Below are 18509 nucleotides of genomic sequence, written 5' to 3'. Positions count from 1 at the left end.
AGAAATAATAAAGAATAGAGCAGAAATCAATGATACAGAAATAAAAAAAAAAAACAGAAGAAGACACCAACGAAACTAGGAGCTGGTTCTTTGAATTAACAAAATTGATAAACTCCAAGCCAGACTTATTAAAAAGAAAAGACAAAGGAACCAAATATATAAAGTCACGAATGAAAGAGGAGAGATCACAACCAACACCACAGAAACACAAACAATTATAAGAGAATATTATGAGCAATTACATGCCAACAAACTGGGCATTCTGGAAAAGATGGACAAATTCCTAGAAACATACAAATTACCAAAGCTGAAACAGGAAGAAATAGAAAATTTGAACAGACCCATAACCAGCAAAGTAATTAAATCAGTAATCCAAAATCTCCCAACAAACAGAAGTCCAGGGCCAGATGGCTTCCCAGGGGAATTCTACCAAACATTTAAAGAAGAGTTAATACCTATTCTTCTCAAATTGTTCCAAAAAATAGAAATGGAAGGAAAACTTCTAAACTCCTTCTATGAGGCCAGCATTATCTTGATTCCAAAACCAAAGACCCCACTATAAAGGAGAATTATAGGCCATTATCCCTGATGAACATGGATGCAAAAATTCTCATCAAAATACTAGCCAATAGTATCCAATAGTACATTAAAAGTATTATTCACCGTGACCAAGTGGGATTAAGGTCAGGAACACGATAGGGATGTCCACCCTCACCACTGTCGCTCAACACAGTATTGGAATTACTAGCTTCAGCAGACAACAAAAAGAAATAAAAGGCATACAAATCAGCATAAGAAGTCAAAATTGTACTCTTCACAGATGACATGATACTCTATGTAGAAAATCCAAAGGACTCCACCAAAAAATCGCTAGAACTGATACAGGAATTCAGCAGTCGCAGGATATAAAATCAATGCATAGAAGTCGGTCGCATTTCAATACACTAACAATGAGGCAGAAGAAAGAGAAATTGAGGAATCGATTCTATTTACAATTGCACCAAAACCCCGAGATACCTAGGAATAAACCTAATCAAAGAAGTAAAAGATCTGCACTTTGAAAACTATACAACAATTATGAATGAAATTGAGGAAGACAAAGAAATGGAAAAACATTCCATGCTCATGGATTGGAAGAAAAAATATTGTTAAAAGGTGTATGCTACCCAAAGCAATCTACATATTCAATGTAATCCCTATCAAAATTCCATCAACATTTTTCACAGAGCTGCAATAAACAATGCTAAAATTTGTATGGAACCAGAAAAGTCCCCGAATAGCCAAAGGAATGTTGTAAAAGAAAAGCAAAGCTGGAGGCACCACAATTCTGGACTTCAAGCTGTATTACAAAGCTGTAATCCTCAAGACAATATGGTACTGGCACAAAAACAAATACATCACTGGAACAGAATAGAGAACCCAGAAATGGACCCTCAACTCTATGGTCAACTAATCTTCAACAAAGCAGGAAAGAATATCCAATGGAAAAAAGACAGTCTCTTCAACAAATGGTGTTGGGAAAATTGGATAGCCACATGTAGAAGAATGAAACTGGACCACTTTCTTAACCCATACACAAAAATAAACCCCAAATGGGTGAGAGACCTAAATATGAATCCATCAAAATCCTAGAGGAGAATACAGGCAGCAACATTTTTTTTTTACCTCAGCTGCAGTAAGTTCTTGGTAGGCACGTCTCCAAAGGCAAGGGAAACAAAAGCAAAAATGAACTATTGGGGCTTCACCAAGATAAACAGCTTTTGCACAGCAAAGGAAACAGTCAACAAAACTAACAGGCAACCTACAGAATGGGAGAAGATATTTGCAAATGTCTTATCAGATAAAGGGCTAGTATCCACAATCTATAAAGACCTTATCAAACTCAATACCCAAAAACAAATAATCCAGTCAAGAAATGGGCAGTAGACATGACCAGACATTTCTCCAAAGAAGACATAAAATTGGCCAACAGACACATGAAAAACTGCTCATCACTAGGCATCAGGGAAATACAAATCAAAACCACAATGAGATAACACTTCACACCTGTTAAAATGGCTAAAATTAACAACTCAGGAAACAACAGATGTTGGTGAAAATGCAGAGAATGGGGAACCCTCTTACACTGTTGGTGGGCATACAAACTGGTGCAGTCACTCTTGAAAACAGTATGGAGTTTCCCCAAAAAGTTAAAAAGAGTTACTCTACAACACAGCAACTGAACTACTAGGTATTTATCCAAAGGATACATAGTGACTTAAAGAGGCACATGCATCCAAATGTTTACAGCAGCAATGTCCACAATAGCCAAAATTTGGAAAGAGCCCAGATGTCCATCGACGGATGGATAAAGAACATTCCATTCCAATGGAATATTACTCAGCCACCAAAAAGAATGAAATCTTGCCATTTGCAATGACATGGATGGAACCAGAGGGTATTATGCTAAGTGAAATTAGTCCGAGAAAGACAAATCCCATATTATTTCACTCATATGTGGAATTTAAGAAATAAAACATGAACATAGGGGAAGGGAAGGAAAAATAAGATGAAAATTGAGAGGGAGGCAAACCATAAGAGATGCTGAACTCTAGGAAACAAACTGAGGTTTGCTGGAGGTGGGAAGTGGGTTGGGGGATGAGGCAATTGGGTGATGGGCATTAAGGAGGGCAGTTGATGTAATGAGCACTGGGTGTTAATGCAACTGATGAACACTAAATCCTACCTCTGAAACTATATAAAAAAAGGGGGGCACATCACTTCTCTGGTATTCTTAACAAAAACATATAACCTCAGTCTAATCATAGGAAATCATGAGACAAACCCTAATTAGGGACATTCTACAAAATAACTACAATAAATAATAAATGCAATGTGAGATACTGGATTTGCACCTGGATCATAAAAAGACGTTAGTGGAACAAGTGGAAAAAATCAAATAAGGTCTGTGAGTTAGTTAATAGTACTGTAGTAATATTATTTTCCTGCTTTTTGATAATTATACTATGGTTATATAAGGTGTTAATATTAAAAGAGGCTGGGTGAAGGATATATGGTAACTCTTGCTATTTTTGTAACTTTCCTATAAATCTAAATTTTTTTTAAAAAGCTCATTGTCCTAATTTTTATTACTACTCTGAATATTTATCTTAGTTTATTAGTCATTTATATTTGTTTCTATACATTTTCTTTTTTACCCATATTTTTCTCGCATTATTTACTTTTGTATATTAAGAAAATTATATATATTGTATTTTAAGGAAATTAGCTCCTTATGCATGGCAAATTATTTTCTAGTTTGTCTTCTGACGTTTTTATAGTGGGTTTGTGTGTGTATGTATATGTAGATGTTTTTAACTGATGATTTCTGCTGACCTGTGTGCAGAAAATAAGGAATACTAGCTAAGTGGCTTTAAGTCTTCCATGTAATTAAAAGACCACAGAATAGGAACAATACTTTATGACTTCTCTCCATTAAAAATTACATTTATTTAAAAAATTCACATATAGTAAAATTCATCCTTTCTGGCATATAATTCTAGTTTTGACAAATGCATACACTCAAGTAACTATAATCAAGATACAGAAACTTTCCATTATTAAAACAAATTCCTTGTGCTACCATTTTGTAATCAGTCTGCCATTTTTTAACCCCTGACATCCACTGATTTCTTCTCTGTTCTTATAGTCTTGCCTTTTCCAGAATATCATATAAATGGAATCAAACTCTAAGTAGCCTTTTGAGTTTGGCTTCTTTTACTTGGCAAAATGCATTTGAGATTCATCCAAGTTGTTGCATGTTTCACAGTTCATCATAGTTTTTATTGCTGAGTAGGATTCTATTGTATGGATATACTACAGTTTGTTTATGCACCAGTTGAGGGACATCCTCCATTTTTATTTTCCTCTGTTGTTAGTGATCTGCAGGTCTAGCAAAGGGCAGAGTTGAGATTTCCCACTCAACAGGACTAAGTTTCTTCTGAAAAGTCCAGCTTAGAAGTATGTCCCTGGATAACATGTGTAAGAGGTTATACCAGGATAACTTACTTCCTCCCCTCACACTATATTTAAAATTGAAGAGTTAATCCTAAGTGAGCACTATATCAAAGGAATGGGAGTTTGTCCTGAGTATAGTTAGATGATATCCTCAGAGCAGGCCTGACAAATATCCTGGAAGCCAAATCATTTGCAGAGTATTAAAAAATTTTTTTTAATTTAAAAAAACTGAAAAAAGTAAAAATCACCCCAAATCACACCACTTTAAAAATTTTATAAAGCAAAAGTCCCCTTTCAGTCTATCTAATCCTACTTCTAAAAGGTTTACAATTTGGTATATATATTTCCCAGCTTTTTCCTAAATTTATTCAGAAATACCTATATACACATGTATCATACATATACAAATGCTTTTGTTTACAAAATGCATTCACATTATACCATTTCTTGCTTTTTAAATTAATACAAAATTCTGCACATCATACAGATCAGAATGTATTCACAGATATACTCCATTATTTTAATGGATGTATAGTATTTCACTAAAATGAATGTGTCATGATTTATTCATTCATTTTCTTATTGATGGACAGTTGGGTTGTATCCAATTTCTTTTTTTGGTGACTCTGAGATATAATTCATAAAAATACAATTCACCTATTTAAGGTATACAATTCATTATTTATAGTATATTCATAGAGTTGTACAATTTTCACCAATTTTAGAACATTTTAATCAACCTCTAAAGAAACCTCATACAATTCAGCTATCACCCTCAGCCCTGAGCAACCACTAATCCACTGTCTCTATATTAATTTACCAATTCTAGACACTTCATATAAATGGAATCACATAATTATATAGTCTTTTGTGACTGGCTTCTTTCATTTAGCATGTTTTCAGCGTTCTTCCATGTTTGTAGCATATATTAGAAGTGTTCCTTCTACTTTTTGGAAGAGTATGTAAAGAATTTGTATTAATTCTTCTTTAATGTTTGCTAGAATTTATCTGAGAAGCCATTCGAGGCTAGGCTTTTTCTTGTGGGTATTTTTAAGAGTTATTAATTAACCTCTTTACTTGTTATAGACATTTTCAGATTTTGTTTTCCATTGGTTCCAGTAGTTTGTGGGTTTCTAGGAAATTTTCCATTTCATCTAAGTTATCTAATTTATTGTTATATAATTGTTCATAGGGCTCCTTCATAACACTTTTTACTTCTAGAAGGTTGGTAGTAATGGTCCCTCCTTCACTTCTGATTCCAGTAATTTGAGTCTTCTTTTTTCCCTGGTCAATCTAACAAAAGGTTTGTCACTTTTGTTGATCTTTTTTTATAGAACCAACTATTAGTTTCATTGACATTCTCTACTCTTTTTGTATTCCCTGTCATTTATTAATCTTTTTTATTTTCTTCCTTCTGCTTACTCTAAGTTTAGTTTGCTCCTCTTTTCCCAGTGTCTTAGGCATAAAATTGAGGTTATTTATATGTGATCTTTCTTCTTGTTAAATATAGGCATTAGTATTTATAAATTTTTCTCCAAGCTTTGCTTTTGGTGCACCCCACATTTTGGTATGTCATGTCTTCATTTTCATTCATCTCAAAGGATTTCCTAATTTCCCTTGTGATATTTTATTTGACCCATCGGTCATTTAAACGTGTGTCTAATTCATGTTTATGAGTCCTTCAACTTTGTTATTGATTTCTAACTCTATTCCAAGGAGTCAGAAAACATACCTTGCATGATTTCAGTCCACTTAAATTTACTGAGGTTTGTTCTATGGTCTATGATATGATCTATTCTGGACATACTTCATGTGCCCTTAAGAAGAATGTGCATTCCATTCGTGCTGGGTAAAGTGTTTTATAGATCACTTTAAGGTCTAGTTCATTATGGCACTGTTCAAGTCTTCTATTTCCTTGTTTATTATCTAATTGTTCTATTAATGAAAATGGGATACTGAATACCCCAACTCTTACTGTAGACTTGTGGATTTTTCCCTTCATTTAATTCAGGTTTTGATTCATGTATTTTGGTGCTGTGCTGTTAGGCGCATATATAACTTTGCTCTTTCTGATGGGTTGATTCTCTTATCATTATAAGATGTCACTCTTTATGTCTAATGACATTTTTTGTTTTAAAGTCTATTATTTGATATTAGTATAGCCACTCCAGCTTTCTTACAGTTGCCATTTGACCGCTATTTTCTTCTATCCTTTTATCTTCAATCTGTTTGTGTCTTTGAATATAAAGTGTGACTCCAACAAACAGCATGGAGGTGAATCTTGCTTGTTTTTCCCAGTCTGACACTCTCTGTCTTTGATTGGTTTAATCCATTCATATTTATTGTTATTATTAATATAGGTGGACTTAAGACTGCCATTTTACTGTTTGTTTCCTACATGTCTCTGGAGTTTGTCTTTGTTTCTCTATTCATCCTTTTGCACTGAATATTTTCTAATGAAAAATTTAAATTTCTTTAATAATATTTTCACTATATATTTTCAGTTAGTTTCGTAGTGGTTGCTCTAGGGTTTACCATACAAATCTTAACTGAATTGGCTTCAGATATATATAAACTTAATTCCAATGATATAAACACCTTATTCCCATATGAACCTCCTTCTTTCCCCACTTTTTTATACTATTATTGTTATACATATTATTTCTACACATTATTAACCCAATACACTGTTATAATTATTACTTGATATAATTTTATGTGTTTTAAAGAAGCTCAGAGAAGAAAGAAGAGCAAATAAATATTTGATGCTTTTTTATATTAACTTTATTTCTTGTTTTCTTCACTTGTTCCTGTAGATTTGAGTTACCATCTGGAGTCATTTCTATAGTCCAATACAGCTTTGCCTCCACCCACCTCCTATGTCCTATTATTGGCAAATATACTGCATTTTTATATGTTATAAACCCAACAATGCAACTATGTACATATTGCTTTTTAAAATTACTTTTAAAATCAATTAAGAAAAGAAAAATGCATTTAGACTGTCTCTTATTATGTAATTACCTTTACCCATGCTACTTTCCTATATGTGTAGATTTAAATTATTATCTGAGGTCACTGCTTTCTGCCTGAAGAACTTCCTTTAATGTTTCCTGTAAGTCAGGTCTGCCAGCAACAAGTTTATGATTATGTGGGAAGACTTACATTTTATCTTCATTTTTTTAAAACACAGCTTTATTGGATATAGGATTCTATACTGACAGTTGTTTTCTTTGAGCACTTGGAATATGTTATTCCACTGCCACCTCCATTGTTTCTGATGGGAAGTCAGCTGTTAATCTGATTGGGGTTCTCTTGTAAATGATGCTTCACTTTTCTCCTGTTACTTTCAAGAGTTTCTCTGTCTTTGAGTTTTAGCATTTTTATTATGATGTGTCTGTGGATTTCTTCTTTATCCTACTTGGCGTTTGTTGAAATTCTTGGATGTGGGACATTTACATCCATTATTTATTGGAATATTTTTTCTGCTTCTTTCTTTCTCTTTTTTCTGGTCCTCTCATTACAAGTATGTTTGAGTGCTTAATGGTCCTACTCTCTGTTCAACCTTCTTCATTTTTTTTCCTTGCTGTTCTTCAGCCAAAATAATATCATCTCATTTAATACTTACAACCCAATGAGGTAAGTAGTATTATTATCCTCGTTTTATAGATAGAAAACTGAGGCTCAGATTAAGTGACTTGCCAAGGTCACGAAGTGGTAAGTGTGGCTGTGAAGTTCAAACACAGGTCTGATTCCAAAGTTTGTACTACTTCATCTATATCATATTTTGTTTCTATTCTCCAGCAACTACAAACAAACCGAGGGATTTGGGAATGGGTGGCTCTCTTCTAGAGAATGCTTTCTTCCCACCCTCCTTTAGTATTGTTTGCTAGTATGTTCCTCTTCTAAAATTCATATACCTAATATATAATATATATTAGATAGTCACTCAATGTTTATTGCTTTGAATTCAATGATTACTCAATGGTAGCTAGCTTAAATGACTATGAGAACATCAATATTTTGACCTAAATGCTTTCATTAGAAAAATATATAGCTTTTTGAAGACACTGATAACTTTATGGGGAAGCATTGATTAAATATGTGGACTGACTTATGAAAATACATACTGTCACTGCTGATAGTTCTCATTCAACAGCATTTGTTGATGTTTAGGCCTGGGGTGGTCATTTATTTACTAGGTGGATATAATTAGGGATAAATGAGCTCTAGTAAATAAGTATTTCAACATTTAATTAGTGTTTTACTTCTGCATATAGGAGGCAATCTTGGAAAGAATGTTATCTTTACAGACAAATATTGAAGACCCCAGATAAATTATAAAGATCTTAAAAAATCCTTAGAAATAATCATTTGTAATTTATCCTGAGAAAATGATACTCTTTCTACCCTATGCTTCATACTTGGCATATGTCTGTCCTATATAGTCTGATTATAAAATATGTTTTCTAGCTATTCATTCTGAAACTGAGAGGGATTATCTTAGTTCTTCCCTCCCTCAGTTAGTTTCTCTTCTTCAAATCCAAACAAATTGCTATCTATACACAAATTCTAGATCCAAGATTCTGATGCAGGGAAGACCTCCTGGGACTCACCATCTATATATCTTTTAGCTACCACTGATTTCTGCTGTGTTATCTGGAGCAGATGATATGAGAGAAGCGGCCTGGAGGTCTGACCGTTGCTTTTTGTTCTTTCCAAATTCTATCACCAGTATTTTCCCACGTAGTTTATATCCATTTACTAGATATAATGCTTGCCTTGCTATCTCCTTATCTAAAAGAGAAAGAAAAAAACACCAACTTACATTGGGCTTAATAATTCAATTCCATTCCAAGTTTAGTTTATGTTGTTTTGCCTTGGAGTTAAATATAGGCTATAAGGCTATATAGTTATTTAATTTTATTACCTTTTCCATAATCTCAAATTCATACAACTCAGCAAGATTAAACTAATGGCTAAGAATAATGACAATAAAAACTTAAAATGGATGTTTACAGTGTCTCCTAATGCAAAGATAAGGTTAAAGAAACAAGAATATAGACAGTGTGCCAAAGAAAGCTAAGCTATAACTAATAACATATGAACCTCTATCTTAGATAACAGATTACAGGTATTGTGATAATGAAATCATTTTCAAATTGGATGATATGAATAAAAGATGTTATCATGGTACTGAGGACATTTTGTTACTTTTTTCTTTTGATGGGAGAGTGGGAGCCCTCATTGGGATAAATAAGCTTGAGAATTCCTGTAGGCATATGGATGCTTGAGGTATGGGAGTATACAGTGTATAGCAGGAGTTTTCAATCTATGGGCCTCAGAGCCTGGATGTGGGAAATTTGGAAGTGGAATTATTGCTCAGAGTCTGTGAAATCATAGGGAGACAAGCAATGTCTTTAGACTAAACCAATTTATGTCTCACATATGTATATACTACAAATTTTCAAATTTTATACTACTGTTATTAGTAAAACAGCTGTTCACTTTAAAGTACTTAGTTTATAAAATCTTTTTATTATATAAAAACCACTAGTATAGAGGATCCACAAACCTTCAACATGATAGGAAAGATGGCATAAGAATGTAAGAAAAAAGTGAAGGGGAGTTTTGGTACTGCTTACATGTAAAAGTACTTGCCTATACATAGACTACTAGGCTATTTATAAGTAATGATAGTTTAGGGATAATGAAAGGTATAGCTCCTACCCAGCTACCACCAAAAGACAGTCTGGTCTGTTATAGAAAATGAAATTCCTATATCATTGTTCTTTTAATTAGGATACTGAAGTCATGTATTAAGATAGAAACAACTGTTAAAAGAATTTAACATCATTCACTAATTATGAATTACTAGTGAATTAGCATGTTAACTTATAGTCTCTTAGTCCCAAAGGAATAGGGCATAAGGCAAGTACAAGTATTCTGACAAGAATACCAATATATTAATAAGTAATATAATTATAACTTAAGCTAGAAATACTATCATCAGCAAAGGGAAAAGGTACATTTTGATAGAAAGAAGGAAGTGCCAAGATTGGGGAAAACTGAGGACAGTGGAACACTGAAAACATAGTTTCCTTACTTCTCTTTCCTTCTTCCCATGCGCTTGTTCAAGCACATGCTTCTTATTACTATGGAGAAATGAAAGGGCTAGATTTAAATTAGAGAGGGTATAAATAATCTCCAACGAACTGATGCTACAATTGATTATCCAGAAGAAGCTACTTACTGGGAAAGGTGATAAAAGCCTGCCCCCTCATTCGTCCAGTCATCATTCGGAATTGAATTGGTGGTCCTTTTTTCTCCTGGAACCGAGCGAACAATGAGACAAGATCTCTTTCGGTCACCCGAGGGCTAAGGTTCTTCAGGTATAACACCTAATATAAACCGAGGATCAACAGAAATATCACATGAGGAAGGTAAGGCAACTATTTCACTTTGGTTAAAATTAGTTTCAGATAAAGATGGCAGACTGAATACATGCATCTAATTTCACTCCCTACAGAAAACTCTCTAAAACTATAGGGACTTAAAAAAACCCACAAACCCACAAGATAAGAAAGAACAAGGAAAGGAGGCAATAGCAGAAATATTCTGGAAGCTGGAAAATAATTAGATAAGTGTACTCGAGAAAGGTGAATCTTAAACCTGCAGTGGGGAAAGCCGGGAACCAACCCAGTATACACCTAAGAATCCTCAAACAGTTTAGGAACTGATAGCTTCAGGTACTTCTGAGAATGAATGTAAAGGGATAAGGTTAAGATAAGGTGGGTAGGTTGAAAGTTGTTTAAAAACCAACTAGATCTTAAATATCTTCCCCTAAAACTAGCTACCAGGTAAAGGCCAATCCCAATCCCAGTGAATAGTGGTAGTTCATTTTCTGAATATGGGAAATGCCAGACACAGATGAGGGTATAAATACTGTATCTGAACACAAGGAGATTAAGAGAAATAATGCACACTAAATATGATTAGCCCCTAGAGAAAAGATAAAAAAAAAATAGTGGTTTGGCATTGGGAATTTCTCCAACAAATGGACCAACCAGATGACTTTAAAATGAAGCTAAAAGTTAACAAGGGCCACTCGTCTGCTTTTTGGCCCCTACTCATAAGTATGGGCACAGATTACCAGGCATCTGAGGAAAGCCTCTAATGTCAAAGAGAGAACAGAACAAACAGAAATGAAAGCAAATGGAAAAAAAAAAAAAAACAGACCATGCAGGGTGAAGAAAACTTCAAAAAATCATCACTAATACTCTCAGAGGAATGAGACAATATTCTATTAGGAATGGGATGCTATAAAAAAAAAAACATTCAAGAAAACAACAAAGAACCCTCAAATACAATTAAATTTAAGTTCTTACCAGCTTAAAATAGATTTTTATAACTATAAGATGTTTTAAGGAAGGCCCATTGTAACCCTAAAGAAAATACCTATATAAGATAAACAAAAAATAAGAAAGGAAAAAAGCACATCACTACAAAAAATCAATGAAACACAAAGGAAAACTTCAAGAGAGGAAAAGAGGGACAAATGAGCTACAAGACAGAAAACAAACAATAAATGGCGATAGTAAGTCCTTTCCTATCAATAATTACTCTACAAGCAAGTAGTATGTTAAACTCTCTAACCAAAGACAGAGTGGCTGAATGAATACAAAAACAAGTTCCAACTACAACTGTCTACAGGAAACTCACTTTGTATTTTAAGGCCACATATAAGCTGAAAATGAAAGGACAGAGAAAGATATACCATGCAAATGATAACCAAAAGAAAGCAGGGTGGCCATGCTTTTATCAGACAAAATAGACTTTAAGTAAAAACTGTCACAAGAGACAAAAATGGACATTATATAATGACAAAAGGGTCAATTCACCAAGAAGATATAACAACTATAAATATATATGCACCCAACATCAGAGCACCTAAATGAAGCAAACATTGAGAGAACTGAAAGGAGAAATAGATAGCAACACAATAATACTAGGACATTTCAATACCTCACTTCCAAGAGCAGAAGGAAAACTAGAAAATTCACAAATATGTGGAAATTAAGCATCATACTCTTGAACAACCAATGGGTCAAAGAAGAAATAAGGGAAATTAGAAAATATCTTCAGACAAATGAAAATGAAACGACAACATAACAACATTTATGGGATGCAGCAAGAGTAGTACTAAGAGGGAATTTTATAGTCATAAATGCATACATTAAAAAGAAGATCTCAGGGGTACCTGGCTAGCTCAATCGGTCAAGCATGCAACTCTTGATCTCAGGGTCTTGAGTTCAAGCCCCACCTCGGGCATTGGAGACTACTCAAAAAACAGAAGAGAAGAGAAAAAGATCTCAAATAAACAACTCTACAACTTAAGGAACTAGACAAAGGATCAAATTAAGCCCAAAGTTAGAAGGAAAGAAAAAAAGATTAAGGCAGAAATAAACAAGAGATTGGGAAAAAAAACTAAGAGCTGTTTTTTTTTAAAAAAAAAAAGATTAACAAAACTGACTACCTTTAGCTCAACTGAGAAAAAAGAGAGAAGTCTCAAATAAAATCAGAAATAAATGAGGAGCTGTTACAACTAATGCCACAGAAATAAAAAGGATTACAAGAGACTACTACGAACAACTATATGCCAAAAAATTGGAAAACCTAGAAGAGAAGGATAAATTCTTAGAAACATACAACCTACCAAGACTAAATCATGAAGAAATAGAAAACCTAAAGAGATTTAGAACTAGTAATGAGATTGAATTAGTAATCAAACACCTCCCAGCAAAGAAAAGCCCAGGACCAGATGGGTTCATGGGTGAATTCTACCAAACATTTAAAGAATTATTGCCAATCCTTCTCAAACTCTTCCAAAAAACTGAAGAGGAGGGAACATTTCCAAACTAATTTTAGGAGGCCAGCATTACCCTGATACCAAAAGAAAAAAAAAATGACATTATAAGAGAACTACAGGCCAATATCCCTGATGAATATAGATGCAAAAATTCTCAACAGAAAAGTAGTAAAATGAATATAAAAGCACATTAAAAGGATCATATACCATGACCAAGTGACTTATCTCTGAGATGGAAGGATGGTTCCACATACAAAAATCAATGTGATATACCACATTAACAGAATAAAAGATAAACATCACATGGTCATCTTAATAGATGCAGACAAAGCACTTGATAAAATCCAACACCCTTTCATGATAAAAATGCTTAAGAAACTAGGAATAGAAGGAATTTATTTCAACATAATATAGGCCAAATATGAAAGGCCCACAGCTAATGTCATGCTCAACAGTGAAAAACTGGAAAGCTTTCCCCCTAAGATCAGGAACAAGACCAGGATGCCCACTCTTGTCACTTCTATTCAACCTAGTTCTCCTGGCCAGAGAAATTAGACAAGAATAAAGAAGTAAAAGGTACCCAAATGAGAAAGGAAGAAGTAAAATTATGTTTGTATATGACAAGATCTTATATGTAGAAAACCCTAAAGACTCCACAATTAATTGTTTTAACATGGGTAAAACCAATAAATTCAGTCAAGTTGTAGGACACATACAAAAATTAGGAGCAAAAAAAAAAAAATCTGCAAAGTGAAAAGGCAATACACAGAATAGGAAAAAATATTTGCAGATCATGTATCTGAAAAAGGATTAATATCTAAAATATATAAGGGGCTCCTAAAGTGCAGTAATGAAAAAAAAAACTCAAATAACCCAATTTTAAAAATGCATAAAAGACCTGAATAGTCATTTCTACAAAAAAGACATACAAATGGTCAACAGGTATATAAAAAGATGCTCAATATCACTAATCATCAGGAAAAAATGCAAATCAAAACCTCAATGAAATATCACTTCACACCTGTTAGGATGGCTATTAACAACAACAACAACAACAACAACAACAAAAATAAGTGTTGGTGAGGATACGGAGAAATTCTGAAACTTGTATGCTGTTGGTGCGAATGTAAATGGGTGCACCCACCATGGAACACAGTATGGAGGTTCCTCAAAAAATTAAAAATAGAACTAAAATACAATCCAGCAATCCCACTTCCGGGTATATATCCAGAAGAACTGGAATTGGGATCTGGAAGAAATACGTGTATTCCCTTGTTCATTGCAGCATTATTTACAATAGCAAAGACATGGAAACAACCTAAATGTCCACTGACAGATGAATGGATAAAGAAAATGTGTATAAATACAATGGAATATTATTTGGCCTTAAAAAAGAAGAAAATCTTGTCATTTGCTACAATAAAAACTTGGAAGACACTATGCTAAGTGAAATAAACCAAACACAGAAGAACAAATACCACATGAGAATTTGTAGAATACTAAATGGGAATTTGTATCAGGCATCTAACACAGTCAAACTCATAAAAGCCGAGTTGAATCATGTTTACCAAGAGGCTAGGAGGAGGGGTAACTGGGGAGATGTTCATCAAGTGTATACAGTTTCACTTATGCAAGATGAGTAAGTCCTATACATCTACTGTACAGCATAGTGCATACAGTTTTCAATACTGTATTAGATATTTAAAATTGATTAAGATGCTAGATCTTATGTTGAATGTTATTATCAATAGAGAAAAAGGAGGGAGGAAATTTCTAGAGGTGATGGTTAAGTTTAGAGCATTGTATATGGTGATGGTTTAATGGTGTACACTTATTTTCAAACTCATCAAGGTGCATACATTAAATATATACAGCTTTACTGGGTATTATATGTAAGTGATGAATCACTAAATTCTACTCTTGAAACCAACATTTCACTATATGTTAACTAACTAGAATGTAAATAAAAAATTGAGGCACCTGGGTGGCTCGGTTGGTTAAGTGTCTGCCTTTGGCCCAGGTCATGATCCCAGGGTCCTGGAATCAAGCCCTGCATTGGGCTCCCTTCTCAGCAGGGACCCTGCTTCTCCCTTTCCTCCCCACTCATGCTCTCTCTTGCTATCTCTGACTCTCTCAAATAAATACTTTAAAAAATTGATATTAAAAAACCCAACCAAACAAAAAATATGTACAACTTTTTTATGTCAATCATACTTCAATTAAAAAAAATTAACCAAGGAAGTTAAGGACTTGTACACTGAAGACCACAAAACATTGCTCAAAGAAATTAAAGACACAAACGCAAAATTGTCCCATATTCATGGACTGGAAGACAATACTGTTAAAATTTACATACTACCTAAAGTGATCTACAGATTTAATTCAATTCCTATCAAAATCCGAACAGTATTTTTATAGGGATAGAAAAAAAATCCTAAAATTCATATGGAACCACAAGAGACCCCAAATAGCCAAAGAAATCTTGAAAAATAACAATACTGGAGACCTCACACTTCTTAATTTCAAAACATATTACAAATCTATAGCAATCAAAACAGTAAACTACCATAAAGACAGTTATATAGACCAATGGAACAGACTAGAACCCAGAAATAAACCCACACATATACAGTCAACTGATCAATAGAGAGGCAAGAAACACAATGGGGAAAGACAGTTCCTTCAACAAATGGTGTTGGGAAAAGTTGGTATCCACATGCAAAATAATAAAATTGGACTCTTATTTTATATCACATACAAAAATCAACTCAAAATGTTATTAAAGTCTTAAACATAAAATCTGAAACTCTAAAATTCACAGAACAAAACATAGGTAGGAGAAAAGCTTCATGACATTGCCTTGTCAATTTCTTGAATATTACATTGGAAGCACAGGCAGCAAAAGCAAAGTGGGACTGTATCAACTGAAACACTTATGTACAGCAAAGGAAACAATTAGCAAAGTGAAAAGGCAACCTACAGAATGGCGGAAAATATTTAGAAACCATCTATCTTATTAGAGGTTAATATCCAAAATATATAAGGAACTCTTACAACCCAACAGCAAAAAGACAACTCAATTTTTAAAAATGGGCAAAAGACCTAAATAGACATTTTCCCAAAGAATACATGTAGGAAATAAGTTGATAAGGATGTAGACAAATTGGAATTCTTGCACTGTTGGGAGAATGTAAAATGTACAGCTGCTATGGAGAACAGTATAAAGGTCCTGCAAAAAATTAAAAATAGAACTACTATATGGTCCAGCAATCCCACTTCCAGATATTTATCCAAAAGAATTAAAATCAGAATATTTTAATACGTTTGTTGCAACACTGTTCACAATAGCCAAGAGGTGGAAACATCCATCATGGATGAATGGATAAAGAATATGTGGTATACACATATACAACGGAATATTATTCAGCCAGAAAAAGGAAGGAAATCTGGTCATATGCTACAACATGAGTGAATCTTGAGTGCACTATGCTAAGTGAGATAAGCCAGTAACAGAAGGACAAATACTACATGATTTCACTTGTATGTTGTATCTGCAGTAGTCAAACTCATTGAAGCAAAAAAAAATGGTGGTTGTCAGGGACTGAGAGGAGAGGGAAATGGGAAGCTGCTGTTCTATGTTTATAAAGTTCAGTCATGCAGGATGAAAAAGTTCTAGAGATCTGCTATACAACACTGTGCCTGCAGTTAACAATATTGTAATGTACACTTAAGATTTTGTTAAGAGGGTAGATCTCAAGTTACGTGTTTTACTACTATAAAAAAAGATGGAGGAAAAAATCTCTATATGTTAGCTGGAATAAATTATATCCTTTATAGTTTAATGGAACTTTAGAAGAATTCAGACAGAAGAAGCACAAGTGAAGAGCCAGAAAATAGAGCCCACTTAAATAAGTTAACCACTGAAACATAAATAAATATATTAAACACTATGATAAGCAAGAGACTCTATGTCTCAAAGAGTTTAGGAGCTAGATTTCACATATTTAGCATTTAACTATACTTGTATCTTAAAGGCAAAGGCACAGATTAACTGACCTATGATTCACTTAAGTAAATTCAAGTGATCTAGAGTTTTGGCTCTGAAATACTTAACATAAAAGCATCGTCAAATTAAATAACTGTAGAAAGGAGTATGTGGAACATACTACAAGTTTCTCACCAAGTAGGAAAGATCCATACTAAGATCGTTCGCTTTGATATGAACACTTTTAAAAAATCAAGAAGACTTCTGGTCGAGGTGGCTTGGTCACTTCTTGCTTGGATGCATCTTCTCTACTCCAAACACACACACACCACACCCACACACACATCCATATACATGGGTATATATGTATGTATTCATCAACAATACACATATATATTCATATATGTAAAGGTATGCACAAAGATACAGCTAGGCTCAAAAACAAGATAAACATTTCTATGAAACAGAAAAACAGATACTCCAAGTGATAATACAAGATGAAACTTCCTGGCATCCTTCTGCAATATACAGTATTATTTTGTATGTTTTGAACTTTATATAAATAGTATTATATTGTATGCACTCTTCTGCAGGTATCTGTTTTAAATGTTTAAAAAGGAGACTATTTTTTTAGAATAGTTTTAGATTTACAGAAAAACTGAGAAGACAGTACAAAGAGTTCCCATATACTCCACACCCAGTTTCCCCTATTATTAACATCTTACATTACTATGGTGCATTTGTTAAAATCAATGAATGAATAGTGATACCTCAAAGTCCATACTTTATTTAGATTTCCTTAGTTTTTCCCTAACGTCCATTTTCTGTTCCAGGATTCCATCCAGAGTACCACAGTACATTTAGTTTTCATGTGTCTTTAGGTTCCTCTTTGGTTGTGGCAGTTTCTCAGACTTCCCTTGTTGTTTAAAAATCTTGGCAGTTTTGAGGAGTACTGGTCAGGTATTTTGTAGGATGGCCCATTACTAGAATTTTGTTGTTGTTGCTGTTTTTCTCATGGTTAGATTGGGGTTATGGATTATGAGAAGGAAGACCAGAGAGGAAAATGCATTTTTGATCCCATTATATCAAGCATGCATGCTATTGACATGATTAATGACTGTTGACGCTGGCCTTGATTACCTAGCTGAGGCAGTGTTAGCTTTCTACACTGTAATATTACTCTTTTTTCCTGCCTTTCCATACTGTACTGTTTGAAAGTCACTCAAGAGCTCATAACTAAGGAGTGGAAGTTATGCTCCCCTAGTTTGAGATGGAGCATCTATATAAATTATTTAGAATTCTTCTGGGTGGGATATTTGCCTTCTCTCCCCCAGTTATTAGGTTTACTCAATCATTTTATTATCAGTATGGAGTCATAGCTATTTATTCTATACTTTAGGTTATAATCCAATATTAATTTACCTAAGTTTGTTGCACAAATTGTTCCAGTTTTGGTCACTGGAAACTCAGTTGGCTCCTGTGCTCCTTTGACATATACCCAACATTTTTATGTTGGTATTTCCAGCACTTTTCTACTTTCTGTCACTACAAAATCCTCAAGTTTCATCTTGTATATTTCCTGCCCCAGTACTAGAATCAGTAATTTCTCTAAGGAGCCCTGGTTATTTTTATATATACATAGAGAGAGAGAGAGAGTGC

At 33.8% G+C, this 18509-nt stretch overlaps 1 protein-coding gene across 4 annotated transcripts in view; it reads right to left on the bottom strand.

Annotated features, from left to right (window-relative positions):
• The window catches only part of RBM41 (RNA binding motif protein 41), an 82327-nt gene that overhangs the window by 13977 nt on the left and 49841 nt on the right, over window positions 1-18509 (bottom strand). For 3 of the 4 annotated variants that reach the window (XM_025853682.2, XM_073885694.1, XM_073885696.1), the window contains 2 exons: window positions 10250-10397; window positions 3444-8793 (listed from right to left, as the gene is read on the bottom strand). In XM_025853682.2, coding sequence (XP_025709467.1) covers window positions 8627-8793; window positions 10250-10397 — 315 coding nt within the window. In that variant the 3' untranslated portion in view covers window positions 3444-8626. Of the gene's footprint in view, window positions 1-3443; window positions 8794-10249; window positions 10398-18509 lie in introns of those variants that run through there. The other variant, XM_073885695.1, reaches the window with a different exon arrangement.

The sequence above is a fragment of the Callorhinus ursinus genome, unplaced genomic scaffold (genome assembly GCF_003265705.2).
Source record: "Callorhinus ursinus isolate GAN/ISIS: 27379988/994484 unplaced genomic scaffold, GSC_fseal_2.0 scaffold65, whole genome shotgun sequence".
NCBI classification, from domain to species: Eukaryota; Metazoa; Chordata; class Mammalia; order Carnivora; family Otariidae; genus Callorhinus; species Callorhinus ursinus.
This window is presented reverse-complemented; position numbering and strand designations above follow the sequence as displayed.